This window comes from Magnolia sinica, chromosome 14, assembly GCF_029962835.1.
Source record: "Magnolia sinica isolate HGM2019 chromosome 14, MsV1, whole genome shotgun sequence".
Taxonomy (NCBI): domain Eukaryota; kingdom Viridiplantae; phylum Streptophyta; class Magnoliopsida; order Magnoliales; family Magnoliaceae; genus Magnolia; species Magnolia sinica.
Genome location: NC_080586.1, coordinates 51,520,957 through 51,542,279, shown reverse-complemented (window position 1 = coordinate 51,542,279; position 21,323 = coordinate 51,520,957). Strand labels below are relative to the sequence as shown.

Below are 21,323 nucleotides of genomic sequence, written 5' to 3'. Positions count from 1 at the left end.
CCCAACTAAATCCTATTAGACAAGTGCTACAGCATCTAGAATTAGCTACCCGTCATTGCTCAAATGCAATATATGCATGATTAGCCAATCCGTCATTAGTTCAATTACACTTAGCCAATTTAAATAAGCTCACGATCACTATGGGGAGCACATGGCCAAGCGTAGGCCAATGGCTCGAGCATAGTATCCCATGACTACCATCCTCGGCCCATGAGGCTTCCGCCTTAGGGTGTGTGTAGAACACACCAACATGTGGTCAATCAATTCCACTGTAAAGGGGGGCCACCACTATATGCTGACTTGGAATGAATCTTAAAATCATTAAATATGGCAATTAAAACATGACAGCATGAATGGTTCAAAGACGAGTAAACAATGATATTAGAAAGGTCATGAAGTTCATCCCAAGTCAGTTAGGTGAAGCCATACATAGATGGTAAACCCCATAGTCAAATACCAACAACCAAAACCTCCATGTCAGGGGGCTTACTCACATCACAGCTAGTCCAATTACACCCCAAGCATGAACTCTCCTTTACTGGAACTTCCCATAGAGAGGTTTCATCATTGTGTGTGTCATAACAGCATAACAACATGGATCTTATCATGAATAAGAAATAAGGGACAACACATATATTTCTACCAATATGTACTAATTGAGCTAACATAAAGTACATGAAATGAATAGTAGTCTAATCACCTAGGCAGTTCAAGGTATATATCCAAGGGTCTAAACGATAATAAGCATGAAAGTCGTTATGCTAAATAGATGTGTTAAGAAAATAAAGTCTATTTCCACACATGATTTACCATTTGTCTATCAAATCATTAAATCGCTAAATCAACTATTTTTGGTCTAGTTTGGGATGGAAAGCTCAAGGGGAAGGAAATCAGTACCAAACAAAGCGTAGAGTGCTTCTAGATGCAAGTTTCCTTGAGAAGATAGTGACTTTACACCACTCAAGCAATCCCCTATATAAATTCATTTGCATTAGACAACAAGTTACAAAGTTTAAAGCATAAAGATTGGTGGAGGGTTGGAGGGCCCTAAATTTAGGTTGTTTGGCTGCCATCAAGGGACAATCAAGCCCACCACATGCTCAACCCTATTTTCGTATAAACTGGGCCCGATCAGGGCCCACATCTGTTACTCCTAAATAGTCCAAAACTGGGCCATGGTGGGGTTTGAAAAGCCTCAAGGATTGTTTTGGGTCTGCCTTAAGGTGGTCAGGCCCACCAGATTTAGGTCCCAACTTGGTGGCCCAAACAGACCCTAGGATCTTTTTAAGGCTTAGGTCCGAATTAGGCCTAGCTTGGCCCAATTGGCTTTCACGTGCAGCCTGCTGAGATGTGGTGTAGCGCACCTATTGTGCGGCTAGACCGATATCCAGCCAACCTCCTTAAATGGTGAGGCCCACATATGTGGTGCAGCTCATCAGTTCCCAACATGGTGCGGCCCACGTTACTGCGGCCAATCAATTGCCACAAGCCCCAACCCTATGATGCAGCGGCCCTCCTATGTGCATGGTGAGACCAGCTGTGGAAGGTGAGGCCCACATCACATTCATGGTGAGGCCTACTAAGATGTGGCGAGGCCCACACTACTTTGAATATGGTGCGGCTCACCCTGCTTAACATGGTGCGGCCCACCTGACCATGCAACCCACTGATTCCCCGCTACCATCGGCCCAAATCTGGGCTGATTTTTAGCCCAGCTCTGGGCCCAACTAATGGCCCTGCTCTTACTCAGTTTTCAGCCCTTATAAAGGCCCTGTTTCCAGCTCAACTTCTAGCTCATTTTTGGCTGGATTTAAGGCCCATCTAGGACCTATCTTCAGCTTAAATCAAGGCCCGATGAAGGCCCAAATTTAGATCAAAACTGAGCCTCTATTAGGCCTACTGCGAGTCTTGAACAAGGCCATTGCTTGGCCTATTCCTAGCTCAAAATAGGGCCCCAATGCTACTCGATTTTAGCCTGACGTACAACCATTGTTAGCATGATTCTCGCTTGAAACAGATGCTACAGTTGAGTTTGATTTTAGCCCCAAGACACCACCACTACGTGGTCTAGCTTTAGCATGGAACAGAGCCAGTGATCGGCTCAGCTTTAGTCCAAACAGGGACCCTTATCTTAAATGTTTTCTCAGTCCATCCCATAGCCATTGATTGACTTGATCCTGGATTGAGACTGAGTTGTTTTCTAGCCTTGTTTTGAGTCTGATCATGGTCATCATTTGCCTGGTTTTTGACCCACACTATGGCCACTATTTGGGTCCACTGTTCGCCTGAAACCCGGCCATTATTTGGCCAGTTTTCGACTCCTAACGGTGTTTGTACAATAACAGATTCAGGGCCCACACGGGAGAAGTCCCCGAGCTTATTTCAAAGCTCTATTAAGAGATCAAAATAGGGCTTAACTTATGTCTCAACCTTACCCATTTTCAACCTGAGTTGCTCCAGCGATTTGCCTAACTCATGGCCTAAAATAGTGCTACTGTTGGACAGTGTTGCAACCTGAAATGGAGCCATTATTTGGCTTGACTCCAGCCCCAACTGCCACTGTTGTTGGACTGAATCACAACCATTACTAGGTCTAGTTTTATTCTAAGCATGTAAGGCCTGTATCCTTGACCGTCCCATTCCGTAGGCTTCCTCGGTCCTCTCGGTCCAATTCCGGCGACCCTCGACTTATATCTGATGTTTGCGTGTGATCCTAAGCCGATTCCTGCATATCAGAGTTGACTCAACTTGAAACTTATATCCTAGCAACCGCGCCGTCGCCATGGTTCCAACGTCATAACTCGTGCATCGATCTGATACCCGGGCCAAGAGATGTGGGCCCGCGTTCATTCCGAAGAAATGCCGTGCGTTACGAATTTTGAGAGAATCTCTATGACCTGTCACATCAATCAATGAAGTACATATCATTTCACAAGTCAAGTACACCACCCATGCCCCATGCCACCTCACCCCTCACAAGTTAACTCTCTCTCTCCCCACACATCCCTCTTTTACCAAAAATTCAACTAAACTCATACCTTTCCATTCCCTTCCTTACAACACCCATTCCACCCATCCCTTATCATCCCATCACTTCTCTTTCTCTCCCATTTTCAAACTTATTCTCCTAAGCAACCATGTGAGGTGGGCGTCCGAGCTCTCCATGAGAAAGAGCTAAGTGTGGCCCACCTTCCTACCTCCCATCTCCACCATCCAAGCCTCATCTCAACCATTGGATCACATTCTTTGAAGCTATAAAATGCATTGATGGAAGAAGGAAGAAGGGATCTTGAGGTGGGTGCTTTCCTAGGATTAGATTTATATGTTTTTGCTTGGATTTGATGATTTGAGGGCCCACTTATGGTGGGACCCACTTGATGTATGCATTGTATAGGGAGGGCTCATAGTGGCGGGGTCCCTCCCCTTCTCACGTCTCTCCATCTCCCTCTCTCTTTTTTTCATGATTATCATGAGATGTGTGGACTCACCTTAATGTTGATCCACACCGTCCGTCCATTTTCAGGACTTGGGATGTGGACCCCACAACGATGTATGTGTATCATCCTCACCATCCAGACCATAGATGGTGGGATGTAGCTGCTAATTGCGTCAACAAGTTCTGTGGCCACTATGATGCATGTGTTTCAGCACCGTCCAGCAGCTGCTCGACGGTGGGACCCACATTGATATATGTGCCTTACCCTGGCTATCCACCTCTAACTACGTGGGGCCCATTTGATGATGTGAGTATTGTTTCATCCAGCCGTCCATTGGCAAGGATGATGGAACCCACCTTTATGTTTTATTTTTATTTTTATTTTTATTTTATTTTATATACAAACCGTCCACCCATTTGGTGTGTGTGGGGCCCACCCCACACGTGCTGCACATATGGGATGGGGCCCACCTTGATGTATTTGTTGTGGCTGCACCGTCCAGATCGACGGTGGGCCCTAACGATGTATGTGGGGTATATCCACACCGTCCAGTTCTTTTGACAGTGGAGCTCACCTTGATGTATGTATTTCATAGCCACACTGTCCATCCGTCTAGTGGGACCCACCTGTTGTGAGATGGCCACCCATTCCACATGTGGACATGGGGCCCTGATCTAAGTGTTTTATCAGCACCGTCCAGCAATGGATGATGGGATCCACACCGTAATGTATGTGTCTCAGCTGGGTTGTCCGTTTGACGGGGCCCACATTATTTATATGTTTTATATGCACCATCCACACACGTGTGGACTCCACACGTGATGCATATGTCCTGCATCCAGGCCGTCCGTCCAAGCCTGGACGCTGGGTGCTGGCGCCCCCCTTTTTCATACACACACACACACACATATATATATATATAATAATATTATATTATATTATATTATATGTATATATGATTTATATATATGTATGTGGTGGACCCCATGTGGGACCCACCTACTGGATAGATTGGCAGAGGTACCTCACACCAGCTATATAGTTGTGTATTGATGTTAGTAGTTTCTGTGGGCCCCGTTTGATGTATGTAGTGCATGCCGTCCATCTGTTCCATCTACGCCATCCATATGAGTGAGCCCCTCCAGCACGTTCTGTGGGTTTGATCACGAGGTAAGTGTTTTATCCCAACCGCCCATCTGTGGCCCGACAGTAGAGCAGCTGTTGTGTCGACGTCAGCAAGGTGTTGTGGGCCTGACCGTGATGTATATGAGTTGATCCACACCGTCCATCTATTGGATTGCCATGATGTATTTATTTCATCCACACCATCCAGATTGTGTTGGATAGTGCTGGATAATGTTTGGACAGTGCTGATCATCATTAATGATCCATGTGCCCCGTGGAATGACAGTATATAGTGATACATATGTTACACCTACAACTATTGAAATGATTTTTGGTGTGGTCCAAGCCTACTTGAGGCCCATTGGTGCGGCCCATCCATGAGGCCCATCATGATGTATAGTTAAGGCCCATATGATGGGGCCCACCTGCTTAAATCTGAGGCCTATGGGCAAAGCCCATTGTGATGTATTCGTGGCCTATGGGCAAGGCCCAATGTGATATGTATTAGGCCCATGACACATGGCCCTTTTGATGTATTCGAGGCTTAGATATGTGGCCCAATGTGATGCATATGCGGCCCATGAGTGGGCCCATAGTGATGTGTATTAGGTCCTTGTGTGAGGCCATGGACTTAGGATACGTTTGGCTCTATGTGGACCACTCGTTGGGAGCAATGATGGTTAAATGTCCACATTGATGGGTGATGATGGTTGAATGTCCACATTGTGACCTTCCCTTGAGCCTTGTTAGGCCCATTTTTACTGATTCCGATTATCGAGGCCGATTTTGATTGTTAAGGTCGATTCTGATTGTCGAGGCCGATTGTCGAGGCCGATTATCAGTGCCAGTTATCGATACCGAATATGAGTATATGACCGCATAGCATCATGATACATGCCCATACGCATCATCTGCATGTTTTTTTATGAGATGTGGTTGACCATTGCATATGTTATAGGGCAGGTTGTTCATGGGGCTCCCTGATAGGTGGAGTTGCCCCATATGAGCACACGGTATGTGCAGGATTGATGCATGATTAGACTGTGTGACTCATGTATCTCGCATTTCTATGACATGACCACCAACGCCCCAGTGACATCAGGACCGTATCCTCCACTGGTACATCATGGATGGCCAAATGGGACACCGAAAATCTGTTCTACATGGGGTGCTATAGATATCTCTAGGTGAAATTTTCTAAACCCTCTTGGTTCTAGAGGTTGCTCCAATGTCTAGACCAAGTGGATGCATGAGCGCATAAGGGCCGTTTACCGTTAGGCAGCGTCTCTCACTATGTCGTGGTCGGTTGGAAGGAGGTGCAACCTTACCTGCCCGAGAGGAGGGGGTAAAGTTAGGATAAGTTTGACCAACTCGAGGAATGGGTCCACTATCGATGAGCCGAGCCCAATATTGGCAGACAAATAGTGAGGTCTTTTCCACTCACCTTGCTACATGCGATGGGGTGGCAATCTAGTTTGGAGTGTACTAGACCCCGGTGATTTTCTAAAGAAGAACCATACTTATATGTGGACTTATTGAGTAGGAGTTGCATACTCATGTATTCATTTCATTCACTATCCACTTGGGCTGGTGGTGCGCAATTAATTATTTTGTACCTTCGCATGGCCAGGATTTTGGTTGGGTGCGGGACTAACTTGAGATCAAGAGTCTACCACAGATCAGGAGTCTACCACGTTGAGTCTGACTATCCAAATTTAAATATGGGATTGATTTAGATAGAAGTCCCTTGTAATGAACCCCATAGCTTGCGATACTACATACTATCATCCTGACTTCACACTCCAGCATAGTCATTCCATTCACACTGCATATTGTATTATATCCACGGCATATGGCATTTTGGGTTACTATGTTTCTACATTTATATGGTCTAGATACGGCTGACGGTATTCGTGAACTCATTAGGAATTGTATATTACATTGCATCCTCGGCATCTAATACTTGGCTCTTTATGGCTCCTCATTTGTATAGCTGATCTGTATTGCATACTCTGATACTGTTTGATTCATGATTTTGCCAGTATTTCTGATATTATATGATTATGGCATTGTATTGTATACTTGGCACTTACCTTGTGCAGACACTTTCATCACCCTCTAAGCTTTCTATAAGCTTATACACGATAGATGCGTGCAGGTGATGTTAAGTTGCACCGGCGTTGAACATGGATCATGCAGGTGACTTCTAGAGATTTGATTTTGACATATGTATTTCTCTTTCAGTATTGTATTCAAAGTTTATATTAGTGGATATGTGAAGATGATGTAGCTTTTGTGATTTGGGTATACTTGTGGTTATGCTTATTACGAGTAATTGTACTTTAAAAAATCCTCCTTGCAAAATCTCAGGATCTGAATCTGGCGTATGGATGCTAGGAGCCGATAATGGGGTACTATGGAGGTTGTCGGCATCGGATTCAACAATCAAAAATTTTGTGAACCCGGTTTTCGAGTTTGGGGCGTGACAAGGCAAGTGTTGCTTCTTCTTAGCTAAAGATGGGAGAAACGGGTCACCTGAGATGGGTAGATCTTGCTTTCTTCTCTCAAGCTGCAACTAAAGAAACCGACCACTCCTTCCTCTTTCCTTGGTGTGAATCCCTAGGTCTACAGGACCTATATATAGCCATGAGGGAGAGAGCTCCAACGATTGGATCTCCACGCGGCCAAGGGATGGCCGAGATTCGTCACCCTCTGTTTTCCTCAGAGAGGAAAGTCCTCTCACATTTTTTTTTCCTACAGGCCCTGCTTGGCCATTTTTGGCAAAAGGGAGAGCACACCTCCAACTAAAAAGTGGATGGATGGATGGCGCGATCAGACTGATCGTGAGCCACCCAAACGATCCCAGATTGGTCCCCGTCTCATGGATGCCTCCCACGTGTAATGTGTTGGATGGTTGTAACCTATCTCTCCTGTCTGTTTATGAAGGCTCAAAAGCCTATATGGTTTTGTTAAGTTAGGACCCACAGAGAATTTGAACAGCTCAGATGGCCCGGAAAGTGGCCTGGGTGGGCCACTTTGAGGTCTGAAGACCAACAATTTGAATGCGATTTGGTGGGAGAAATGTAACACCCCATTCTTTTAGTACTCGAGTGTTACCATAAGAACCTAATTTAGTATAAACACAAACCCAATTAGTCTGGACATTTACCCTCACATTAACTTGGAATCCAACCGTTAAGGGAAATCTTCACTCGTAGATCGAGACATCCCATCATTGAATCTCAACCACAACATTAAGGGATTCACACTGAACCTTAGAAGGCTTATTCTTAGGGATTCAACTGACATAAAATGACAGGTAGCACCTCGTCAGGTTGATTGAGTCATGTCAAAATCAATTTTTGGACCAATAGCTTCAGGACCCTTGGAAATGCAAATGGCCGCTTAAACATGCCTATTTGCTATCTAACTATGGTAACCACCATCAGATCCCTCAAGGGAATTGTAAGTGCCTTGGGGATCAAGTGTGGAGATGATCTGACCTCAGGTGAACGAAAATCACGACCTGGACCCAAGAACAAATGTCAAAGTGTCCATCTGGGTGAGATGATATCAACTTAGGGTAGACAGTGGGCCCTGATTGACTCACCAGTTGCATAAACGACTCTGATGGTGGGATCGAACCGCAGATCGTCATTAGATTAGCAATAATTGGCACTCAAAGGCCATTTTTGGCTAATATGGCCCACCTAAGACTTGGACCGGCCTCATCCTTTAGGCTAGGCCCTAATGTGGGCTGACAAAACGAAGGAACGGAGTAGATTGGACAAGGCCATCACTGTGGGCCCCACCTGTGGTGCATTGGCACCACTCACAAGTGCACACCCGGGATGACTTGTGGCCCACCATCATGGATCTTTTGTTTGATCCAAACAGTCCATTTCATTTGGAAATGTGGACGACTAGAGTAATGGTTGATCAAGCCGTTGGATTGCACGCGTGTACACACAAAATCAGCTGTAAATCAAGCTAACAAATACACTTGTTCTGAAAATGGAAAATCTCTATTTTTTTGCTTTCCATGCTGGTAATCTGTGTGAAATCCTCCCCTGAAATCTCAGCCTTTCGTTGAAAACCCATCCTAACCCTTCGTACTAGGGCTTTCTTCACAGCTAAGCAAAAATCTGCAACCGCCGCCGCTGTTGAAGCTAGACCATTAGAATGTGCTAATAGCCGTCCATTTTGTGGGTCCCACAAGTACCTAAGGACCAATCTGGTCCTTCTAAAACTTCCAGATCAGAGATGAGCTATCCAATGAAAATCGCCATGGACAGGCCCATCATCTTCTCCATTAGCTGAGAAACCCACCACCTCTTGGCGAGCCCCATTTAGTGATCTGGGACATCCATCAGATGGACTGTCATGCCAAAAACACATCCATGTGGAAGCCTTATAGCCTTACACAAGGGATTCCACACGATCAGAAATTCTTGAGGCGCTTACAAGAGCTAATCCCGGATTAGCATTCTAACTCCAACTGGCTGCTAGCGTGACTTATAAAACCCACTCTTTTTAGGGCAACTATTCAAAAAAAAGTGAAAGAAACATAAAGAAAGAAAAGGGAGAGAAAACGAGAGAAAGAGAGAGACCGCCGTCCCTCCCTGCTCACTGCCGAGTCAGAGATCGAGTTAGGCCAGCAAAGGCTGTCCAAGGTTGCTGAACAGTACAAAAAAAGGGGAGAGAAGGAAAAAGAAAGAAGGAAAGGATGAGGAAGAAAGAGAGAGGGAGAAACCGAGGAAGAAAGGGCAGAGTGGGAGAGAGGTTACTGACGAGTTGCTTGCACCTCCAACTACAACGCTGTTGAGTCGGGCTGAGTTCACTCGAACTCGGACTAGTCAAAATCTTACCTTCGTGGTGCCATCCAGCAAGGCTAACTCCAGCATAGGTAATGTAATCACACTCATCTCTGCCATGATTTTACATTGGCGAGTGGATTTGTAAACACCCAACTGAGTTGACTCAGTAATAACGGGCTGAAATAAAATGAACATGGATTATCCATTTCAAGAAATCTGAAGTACCACTACAAGTCTAGAAAATCAGAAATCAAAATATCACAACTGGTAGTTTTCTAAAATTCTAAGTCGACTAACTTCTAAGTTAGGAACCTCAACCGAGTTGACTCACTAACGGCTCACTACAGCACCTGGAATGATTCATCCAAGTACCACCGACAGCAGCCCACCTTGAGAAAACATTCATTCTTTCGACCAACTTTGAATCAAGTAAGTTATGACAAACTATGCGGTTATAGTCCGATCATGAAATTGCATAAAATTTGATTATATGCTTGTGATTTAGGAACCTATAGACTTGCCTCATAAAACGTTCGTGTCAGGAAGAATTACCTAAAGTGAGGACTCACCCTTTGAGCTTCCCACTTAAATTCACTAATCTAGACATAAATGATACTTTAAATCCTATGTAGTTAGTGACTCTAAATTATTTAGTTTACTTATTTCATTTCATGAATATGCTAATATGGTGCATGATTAGCTCATGTAATGTATGAATGTTGTGCCTCTTTAATGCTAGTAACATGAATGATTTGGTTGTCACATGTTGTAGAGTTTGCTAATTAACCAAATGTTGTTGTTTGTGATTACCTTATGGATTGAATATTGCATGTTAAAGACTTACCATCTTGCGGGCCCTATTTGACTTATACGGGCCTGATCACACACCCGTCTTATATAACTTGGACCACACTTTGTCTTACATGGATTGGACCGCATATTTACTCAATGTGGCTTGGACTATTAATTTGCCCGTGGTGGCCTTGATGGACCATTGGTGCCCTTTATGGCTAGTTGATTCTCTCTTCATTTTGTGGTGTTCAATCATATGGTGATTTTCGGGTGGAGTGGGTGTTCACTTAGCGATTTCCTAGCCATCTATGGTGTTCACATACGATATGATTTTCAGGTCAAGTAGAGTTTTGCATGTTGGGTTGCAAGCCATCTTGCGGTGTTCGGTCGTATCGTGATTTTCGGGTGGAGCAGGTGTTCGCTTAACGATTTCCTAGCCATCTTGCGGTGTTCACGTACGATACGATTTCTGAGTGGTAAAGAGTTTGTATGTTGCTTGTCTCTTCATCTTGCGGTGTTCAGTCATACCATGATTTCCGGGTGGAGCAGGTGTTCGCTTAGAGATTTCCTAGCCATCTTGCATTGTTCACATATGATATGATTTTCGGGTGAAGCAGACGGTTGAAACTTGGTTTCTAGTCATTGTATGGAGGTTGTAATATTGATTGTTTTGACTATCTGGACACATCCCTTTGCATCGCGGTTTCCATTACATTCCCTTAGTGTTGAAATTGTGTTAAATAGCTAAATTTTGAATGCATGACATGATTCTTGAACTGCGTTGTTTAAAATGCCCCTTCTTATATATTGCGATTTATGTTGGATTATGAATAATAAGTGCATAATCTTAGAGGGTGCTCCTTACTGCAATAGCCATTGACGCTATCAAACCATAACAATTGATGCAGGTATAGGGCGAGCCGATGCCGTTCACTACGTTGCTGGAGCAAATCGAGTAGCTAGGGAGCTAGGCGAGGTCCTTGCTGCCCGCATTGATCTCCAATATTAGTTGATAGACTCATGTTTTTACTTACTTGAACTTTGTTATTTAAGATTGTATAAGTCCTGTATGGGCGCTACGTTTGAATTCGTATTATAATTGGAACATTTTTATTTCAATGCATGGTTTACTCTAGCTTCGTTACTATTAACTCTGATTAATGATAAGTGGTTCAAATTTACATGAAAATTTTGAGGTTAACACTTGAGTTTTTGGGAAACGGGTCATATATTCGGGTCCTGAAAACACAGGGCGTTACAGTTGGTATCAGAGCCAGTCTTGATAAACCAGGCCTTAGGAAAAACAGGACTTGTGTGATTTCAAATAACCTAAAGTTTCATTGATGAAATTTGAGACTTGAAGTTAGGTTTTACTCCCTTAGCATTAGGGTGTATTGTGAATCTAGGAACATAAATTTTAGGATCCCTTATGATTTTTAGGCTTAACATCATATATTAGGATCCCTTGTGATTTGAACTTAGAAACAAGAACTTAATATCCCTTGTAAATTATAATTGCTTGATATAGGGAACTAAACTCAAGAACCATAAGGAAACAAGTACCCACCATGTTGTGCATTGAATCAAACATAAACACTCTATAAACTTAAGCAATCATACTAGGATTTTGTAATTTGAATTCCCTAATACACCTCTTTGACTAAAGACAACATCTCTCACATGTTCCAACAATTAGAAATAAGTAATGGTGAAATTTTAGAATCTTAGGTAAAATTTTCAACCCTAGGCTAGGCTTATTGAGGCTAGCTTTGAAATTTTAGGTAAGTTTAATGTACATTAAACCCAAGCTCTCATGTAGAAATTTTACACTTCCATGAGAATTTCTGGGATCACCATTGAACTAAGAAAAAAAATTTTAGGTGTTGTGGGAAGTTGGGTTAAACTTAAGAACTCATAATTTTAGACCCCGTGTAATCTATCTTGGAACACTAATATAACCTTAAGATTATCGTAAGACCTTAATCGTAGGTCAAAGACTAGAAGACGTGGGTCTAAGGACACTAAGGTGTCACCTTAGGACCCTTGAGTCATATTGTACCTAATTGCAAAAGTTAGGGAGTTGTCGAACACACATCGATTTAAGTAATATTCTAGTTACACGATTCACATGAATTGTCTTGCGATTTTAGGTTAAGACTCGTTTAAACTTTTGTGGCCATAATCATTATGAATCCTTTCTTTTAACAGGATTATGGCCCCAAATTCCCATCGTTCAAGATCGTGAACTTTCCAATTGCTAACTTCACCGACAGACAAGGTGGTTAGAGAAGGGAGTCCCAAGCACTCTCCTACACCTCCAGTTAGGCCAAGTGGCCCTGAAAGAGAGCCTACGCCAGGAACTATCCTGTCTCAGTCGCCTGTGAGTCATGTGGGCACACCTCCACCAAACACGCAACCTGAAACCCCACCTGGTGATGTTATTAGTCAATTGACTACCATCGTATAATAACAACAGGCTTTGATCGCCTCATTGTTAGAAGCTCTCCAACATAATATGGATGCATCGGCCTCGAAGACTAAAGAAGTTAGTGGGATAGATATGTTTGAAAGGTTTCAGAGGCTGAGGCCACTGTCCTTCTCAAGAGCACCAGATCCAGTTCTAACGAAACATTGGCTGAATAAAATGGCCAAGATGATGAGATTGCTAGGTTGTTCGGACGCCCAAAAGGTTATCCTCACCACTTATGCCTTGGAAGGCAAGGCCGATATATGGTGGGAAGGCATGCTACGAAGAGTCCCATCTGATTATGAGTGGACCTGGAATGAGTTTAAGAAAATGTTTAATGAAAAATACTTTCCTTATTATTATCGTCACGAGAAAATATCTGAGTTTCTCAAATTGCAACAAGGGAATACGACTGTGCCGCAATATGAAGCACGCTTCGACAAATTGTCACGATATATACCAAAGGTTGTTGAGGACGAAGAATACAAATTGGAATAGTTTTAAGGAAGGTCTCCCACCCGAAATCCAGTCGAGATTGGGCACCTTTGATTTTACTGACTTCGCTGATCTCGTGGACAAAGCCATGTGAATAGAGAACGACTTCGAGTGTAGGGCCAAAACACGTACCCTTTTTCAAGGATCAGCAAGCAAAGCCAAGACAGTGCCAATTGCATCTCCTATGCCTGAAGAGAGAGTGGAATTAATGTCTCACCCAACTCATTCTTTGAGTCAGAGTAGACTCTGTAGCTACTGTGGTAAACCGAGCCATATCTTAAAGTGGTGTTTTAAGAAACAGTGAGATGATAGGACTTCTTCAAATCCTGCTCAAGCCTCACGACCTTAAGCACGAGAACAAGGAGCTCACCGCATGTTCACCTTGGATACCCCCAACCCTGAGCGAGTAGGCCCAGGTATGATCTTTACAAATCCTTAGTAGTTACCAGATAGTTGGTAAGGATTATGAAATTTATGAATTTGTAGTAATGCAACTAAAACAATCATAAATAATTTTATTATAGATTTTAGGATAGCACCCCAAATAGCTAAATTGCAATTTTGAAGCGTAATGAATCATTTAGGCTTATCCTTTAAGGAAGTAGGAAATTAAATGACATATCTCAAATAACTAGAGTGATTGGGAACACGAATCAACAGAACCATGTTTAAGCGAAGTATACGCGGTTTGATATAAATTCTGAACCCTAATGATTACAATGATCTCAATGCCCTGATCAAGTAGAAGATCGATACTCACTAGGATTGAGAAGGATACTAGTAGACTCACTGCCTAGCCAGGAAGAAGCTTGATGTATTGGCTTCAAACCTACTATAATCGTCCTTTTGTGTTGCCTAAATAATTAAAACATGAGATTTTTCTAATAAGATATCCACTTACCTTAGATGGTAAGAAACTACTCTCGATTTCATTCATGGTGGAAGAATTGAATTTTGGAATGAAATTCTCCTTTAAGGGGGGTAGATTGTAACAACCCCAGTCCTAACAGTTGATCGTGAATGCTTAGAGACACAGAAAACAGATTGTCTTCATCCCATTTGTAGAGGTATTGAATTTCAGGGACGAAATTCTCTTTAAGGGGGTAGATTGTAACACCCCATACTTTTAGTACTCGAGTGTTACCATAAGAACCTAATTTAGTATAAACGCAAACCCTATTAGTCTGGACATTTTCCCTCACATTAACTTGGAATCCAACTGTTAAGGGAAATCTTCACCCGTAGATCGAGACATCCCTTTGTTGAATCTCAACCACAACATTAAGGGATTCGCACTGAACCTTAGAAGGCTTATTCTTCGGGATTCAACTGACATAAAATGATAGGTAGCACCTCGTCAGGTTGATTGAGTCGTGCCAAAATCAATTTTTGGACCAATAGTCACTTGGCCCATAGTTTACTAGCTTCAAGGCCCTTGGAAGTGCAAATGGCTACTTAAACACGCATATTAGCTATCTAACTATGGTAACCACCATCAGATCCCTCGAGGGAATTGTAAGTGCCTTGGGGATCAAGTGTGGAGATGATTTGACCATTAGGTGAACGGAAATGACGACCTGGACCCAAGAACAAACATCAAAGTGTCCATCTGGGTGAGATGTATCAACTTAGGGTAAACAGTGGGCCCTAATTGACTCACCAGTTGCATGAACGACTCAAATGGTGGGATCGGACCGCAGATCGTCATTAGATTGGCAATAATTGGCACTCAAAAGCCTTTTTTCAGCTGATATGGCCCACCTAAGACTTGGACCGACCTCATCCTTTGGGCTAGGCCCTAATGTGGGCTGACAAAACGGAGGAACAAAGTAGATTGGGAAAGGCCATCACTGTGGGCCCCACCTGTGGTGCATGGGCACCACTCACAAGTGCACACCCGAGGCGCACTGGACCTGGGAGGCCGGTCAAATCGGCTTTGACCGTGAAAAGCAAAAAAAAAAAGGAATTTTATTCCTTTTCAAATGCTCTCCCACCCGTGCCTGACAGACAGATGACGTCCCTTTGGGACAACTTGTGGCCCACCATCATGGATCTTTTGCTTGATCCAAACCGTCCATTTCATTTGGATAATGTGGACGACTAGAGTGATGGTTGATCCAGCCATTAGATTGCACGTGTGTACACACAAAATCAGCTGTAAATCAAGATAACAAACACACTTGTTCTAAAAATGGGAAATCTCTGTTTTTCTACTCTCCACACTCGCAATCCGCGTGAAATCCTCCCCTGGAATCTCAGCCTTTCATTGAAAACCCATCCTAACCCTTTGTACTAGGGCTTTCTTCACAGCCAAGCAAAAATCTGCAACCGCTGCCGCTGTTGAAGCTAGACCATTAGAATGTGCTAATAGTCGTCCATTTTGTGGGTCCCATAAGTACATAGGGACCAATCTGGTCCTTATATAAGTTCCAGATCGGACGAAGAGCCGTCTAATGAAAAACCGCCATGGGCAGGCCCATCATCTTTTCCGTTAGCTGAGAAAACCACCACCTCCTAGTGGGCCCCATTTAGTGATCTAGGACGTCCATCAGATGGACTATCATGCTAGAAAGAAATCCATGTGGAAGCCTTATAGCCTTGCACAAGGGATTCCACATGATCAGAAATTCTTGAGGCGCTTGCAAGAGCTAATCCCGGATTAGCATTCTAACTCCATCAGGTTGCTAGCGGGGCTTATAAAACCCACTCTTTTTAGGGGCAACTATTCAAAAAAATAAGGGAAAGAAAAAGAAAGAAAGAAAAGAAAAGGGAGAGAAAACGAGAGAAAGAGAGAGACCGTCGTCCCTCCTTACTCGTTGTTCGTTGCTCGCTGCCGAGTCGGACCTCGAGTAAGGGCAGCAGAGGCTGTCCAGGGTCGCTGGACGGTACAAAAAAAAGGGGGAGAGAAGGAAATAGAAAGAAGGAAAGGACAAGGAAGAAAGAGAGAGTGGGAGAAATAGGGGAAGATAGGGCAGAGTGGGAGAGAGGTTGCTGACGAGCTGCCTTCACCTCCAACTGCAATGCTGTTGAGTCGGGCTGAATTCACTCGAACTCGGACCGGTCAAAATCTTTCCTTCATGGTGCCATCAAGCAAGGCTAACTCCAGCATAGGTAATGTAATCACACTCATCTCTGCCATGATTTTAGATTGGCGAGTGGATTTGTAAACACCTAACTGAGTTGACTCAGTAATAACGAGCTGAAATAAGAAGAACAGGGATTATCCATTTAAGGAAATCTGAAGTACCACTACAAGTCTAGAAAAACCATGACTGGTAGTTTTCTAAAATTCTAAGCCGACTAACTTCTTGGTTAGGGACCTCAACCGAGTTAACTCACTAACGACTCACTGCAGCACCTGGAATGATTCATCCAGGTACCACCTATAGTAGCCCACCTTAAGAAAACAATCATTCTTTCGACCAACTTTGAATCAAGTAAGTTATGACAAACTATTCGGTTATAGTCTGATCATGAATTACATAAAAATTGATTATATGCTTGTGATTTAGGAACCTGTAGACTCGCCTCATAGAACGTTCATGTCAAGAAGAATTACCTAAGGTGAGGACTCACCCTTTGAGCTTCCCACTTAAATTCACTAATCTGGACATAAATGATACTTTAAATTCTATGTAGTTAGTGACTCTAAATTATTTAGTTTTCTTATTTCATTTCATGAATATGCTAACATGGTGCATGATTGGCTCGTGTAATGTATGAATGTTGTGTCTCTTTAATGCTAGTAACATGACTGATTCGGTTGCCACATGTTGTATAGTTTGCTAATTAACCAAATGTTGTTGTTTGTGATTACCTTATGGATTGAATATAGCATGTTAAGGACTTACCATCTTACGGGCCGTATTTGACTTATACGGGCCTGATCACACACCCATCTTATATAACTTGGACCACACTTTGTCTTACATGGATTGGACCGCATAATTACTCCATTTGGCTTGGACTGTTAATTTACCCGTGGTAGCCTTGATGGAACATTGGTGCCCTTTGCAGCTAGTTGATTCTTTCTTCATTTTGCGGTGTTCGATCATATGGTGATTTTTGGGTGGAGCGGGTGTTCGCTTAGTGATTTCCTAACCATCTTGTGGTGTTCACATACAATATGATTGTCGAGTGAATTAGAGTTTTGCATGTCCGGTTACTAGCCATCTTATGGTGTTCGATCGTACTATGATTTTCGGGTAAAGCGGGTGTTCACTTAGCAATTTCCTAGCCATCTTGTAGTGTTCACGTACGATATGATTTTTGGGGGGTCTAGAGTTTGTATGTTGCTTGTCTCTTCATCTTGCGGTGTTCAGTCATACCATGATTTCTAGGTAGAGCAGGTGTTCGCTTAGCGATTTCCTGGCCATCTTGCGGTGTTTACGTATGATATGATTTTTGGGTGAAGCAGACGGTTGAAACTTAGTTTCTAGTCATCGTATGGAGGTCGTAAGATTGATTGTTTTGACTATCTGGACATGTCCCTTTGCATTGCGGTTTCCATTACATTCCCTTAGTGTTGAAATTGTGTTAACTAGCTAAATTCTGAATGCATGATCATGATTCTTAAACTACATTGTTTAAAATGCCCCTTCTCATATATTGCAATTTATGTTGGATTATGAATAATAAGTGCGTAATCTTAGAGGGTGCTCCTCACTATGATAGCCATTGACGCTATCAAACCGTAACAGTTGATGCAGGTATAGGGCGAGCCGATGTTGTTCACTAGGTTGCTGGAGCAGATCGAGTAGCTAGGGAGCTAGGTGGGGTCCTTGCGGCCTGCAATGATCTCCACTATAGTTGATCGACTCATGTTTTTACTTAACTGAACTTTGTTATTTAAGATTATATAAGTCCTGTATGGGTGCTACGTTTCAATTCGTATTATAGTTGGAACATTTTTATTTCAATGCATGGTTTACTATAGCTTCGTTGTTGTTGACTCTAATTAATGATAAGCGGTTCAAATTTACATGAAAATTTTGAGGTTAACACTCGGGTTTTTGGGAAATAGGTCATATACTCGGGTCCTGAAAACACGAGGCGTTACAAGAAATCCGTCATTTTTCTTATTTCATGAGGAGCTCGGTCAAAGCCAGTTTGACTGAGCCCATAATAGTAGTGCATGTCATTGACATGCGCATGGGGTGCACATGCACGCTGGTTTGGGGCCCACTATGACTTTGACACTTAATCTACACTGTCCAATCATCTTGTGGGCTAGACACAAGGGTCCTGACCCAGCTTTGGGCGGGGCCGAGGCCCAGGTGGGCCATATTATACATTTACATCCTCTGTTTGGCCATTATACCTGGATCCCAAGGTTGGATTAATTTGAAATCGGGTTTCAATAGTTAATATAAGGTCCTGGTCATGATGAGGGCTTGATCTGTCACTAACTAACTCTCAAGTGTTGGTGACAAGTGTGTTGTACCAGTACCCATTGATGTAATGGTTTTAATTTAGAGTGTTCGGATAACCTCACCTTCTTGACGGTTGTAGGGTGTTTTCGGCTCCTGGAGACCCTGAGGGATGGCCTTAATGTCAACCGGAATTCCCATCCTGCATACATTGAGTTCAAGTTATTTAATTAATCCATTCTGACCCTAGTTAAAATAGGTTTTAAGAAAAGGTAACACGCACATTCCAGAGGTACGGGGTTTACAGTCTACCCCCCTTAAAAAAAATTCATCCTCGAAATTACCTATGGTGTGCCACTGACCAGGTGAGGGTACTTTTTCCTAACTTCTGCTTCTCGCTCCCAAGTTGCTTCTTCTTCCTCGTTATGTGACCAAAGAACCTTGACTAGAGGTATAGTCTGTTCGCAAGACCTGCTCCTTGTGGTCCAAGATACGGATAGGTTCCTCATTGTAAGTCGATCTACTCCCGGCTAATGATGTGTGACTCGTCTGAGGTATACTTCTTCAACATGGACACGTGGAAGACATTGTGAATACTGACCAATGCAGTAGGCAATGCAAGGCAGTATGCTATGGCTCCTACGGGTTCCAAAATCTCGAAAGGCCCAATGAAACGTGGTGCTAGCTTCCCTTTCTATCTGAACCTCATCAGACCTTTCATAGGTGACAACTTCAGAAATACATGGTTGCCTGCTGCAAACTCTAGGTCGCGTCGTTGGTTATCCACATAGCTCTTATGTCTGCTTTGGGCGGTTTGCAAGCGTTTTCTAACTACCTCGATGACTTAGGTGGTGGCCTGAACAAGCTCAGGCCCTAACAAGCTTCTCTCTCCGATCTTCGCCTAACATTGAGGGGCTCGACAAGGGTGACCATAGAGAGCTTCGTGTGGTGCCATACCTATGCTGGACTAGAAACTATTATTGTACACAAACTCTGTCAGGGCCAAATGATCGTCCTAGTTGCCTTGAAAGTCTAAAATGCATGCTCTCAGCATATCCTCCAAGATCGGATTCACCCTCTCAGGCAGTCTGTCGGTCTGAGGGTGGAATGTCGTACTAAATTTGAGTTCTATGCCCATTTCTTCTTGCAACCTCTTCCAAAAGGTAGAAGTAAACCTTGAGTCTCTATCTGATATAATTTCTTATGGAACTCCGTAGGATCACACGACTTTCCGGATGTATAACCTAGCTAAATTGTCGATGGAATCTGTCGTGCAGATCGGGAGGAACCTGTCAGCCTTTGTCAGCCTATCGACAATGACCCGGATTGAATCATGCTTCCTCTACATCCTAGGAAGACTAGATATAAAGTCTATAAAAATGTTGTCCCACTTCCATTCGGTTAGTGGTAGCGGCTGAAGGAGGCCAGTAAGCTTGTGATGCTCAGCCTTGATCTTCTGGCACACCATGCACTTTGCCACAAAGCCTGCGATGTCCCTCTTCATATTGCTCGACCAGTACTGCCTTTTAACATTGTCGTACATCTTAGTGCTCCCTGGGTGGATAACTAATTTGGAATGGTGGGATTCTACCATTACTCCCTTCCTCAATTCAGCATCGTTTGGAACGCATATTTACCCCTAATACCGAAGACCGCCATCGCCACCAACCCTCCAGTCAGGCATCTCCTCGCTCTTATACCTTTCTTTCATCTTGACAAGCCATTCATCCTGGTCCTGAGTGGAGATCACATGTCGAACCAGGGTCAACTCAGCAGTCAATAGAGCCACATAAGAGTCGGGTTTGTCGAGGGTAAGCTAGACGTCGAAGTCCTGCACGAACTCCATCATTTCCCACCCCTTGATCATCAGAGTGGCTACCAGGTCATGCTTCTTCTTTCAACTCAGAGCATCAGCCATGAAGTTTGTCCTGCCAAGGTGGTATGAGATATTAAAGTGGAAGTCCTTAAGTGTCTCCATCCACCGACGCTGGCGCATATTCAAATCCTTCTGCGTGAATATGTATTTCAGGCTCTAATGATCACAGAATAACTGAAAATCCTCTCTGTATAGGTAATGACTCCATATCTTTAAGGTAAAGACTGCCGCTACCAACTCCAGGTCATGAGTCGGGTAGTTCTCTTCATGTTTCTTCAGCTGGTGAGAGGTATAAGCAATCACCATGTCATTCTGCAGCAAAACACAGCCAAGACCCAACTTTGAAGAATCACTATACACCATAAACTTTTCCCCTTCTTGTGGGAGAGTGAGCATTGGCGCAGAAGTTAATTTGATCTTTAGCTCTTGGAATGCTGCTTCTGTATTCTCATCCCATGTGAATTGGGCGCTCTTCTTTGTCAGTTGAGTGAGTGGTCGCGTGATTCTGAAGAATTCCTTGATAAAGCGTCTGTAGTACCCAGCCATACGTAGGAAACTTCGGACTTCAGCAACTGTAGTGGGCTGCTCCCACCTAGATATTGCTTCTACTTTAACTGGATCGACCACTATTCCTTCTGCCTTCACTACATGTCCTAGGAATTTCACTTCTTCCTCCCAGAATTCACACTTTCTTAACTTGGTGTATAGCTGGTTCTCCTTCAGAGTGTACAAGACCATGCGCAAGTGTTGTTCGTGCTCTTCCCGACTCTTTGAATAGACCAGGATATCATCGATAAATATGATCATGAACAGGTCCAGATATGGCATAAACACTTAGTTTATCAGGTCCAAGAACACGACTTGGGCATTGGTGAGACCGAACAACATCACCAAGAACTCGTAGTGTCCATAACGAGTCCTGAAAGCTGTCTTAGGAATGTCCTC

The 21,323-nt window shown here is 43.4% G+C and overlaps 1 protein-coding gene across 1 annotated transcript; it reads right to left on the bottom strand.

Annotated features, from left to right (window-relative positions):
* Positions 1 to 20,534: 20,534 nt before the first annotated feature.
* On the bottom strand, positions 20,535 to 21,116 carry LOC131224968 (uncharacterized mitochondrial protein AtMg00860-like). The gene has a single exon (XM_058220404.1). The coding sequence runs from the start codon at positions 21,114 to 21,116 to the stop codon at positions 20,535 to 20,537; it is 582 nt and encodes a 193-aa protein (XP_058076387.1).
* Between the last annotated feature and the right edge of the window lie 207 nt (positions 21,117 to 21,323).

Excerpts from the sequence above, each read along its gene's own strand:
- LOC131224968 (XM_058220404.1), bottom strand. The coding sequence starts at position 21,116 with ATGGTCTTGTACACTCTGAAGGAGAACCAGCTATACACCAAGTTAAGA.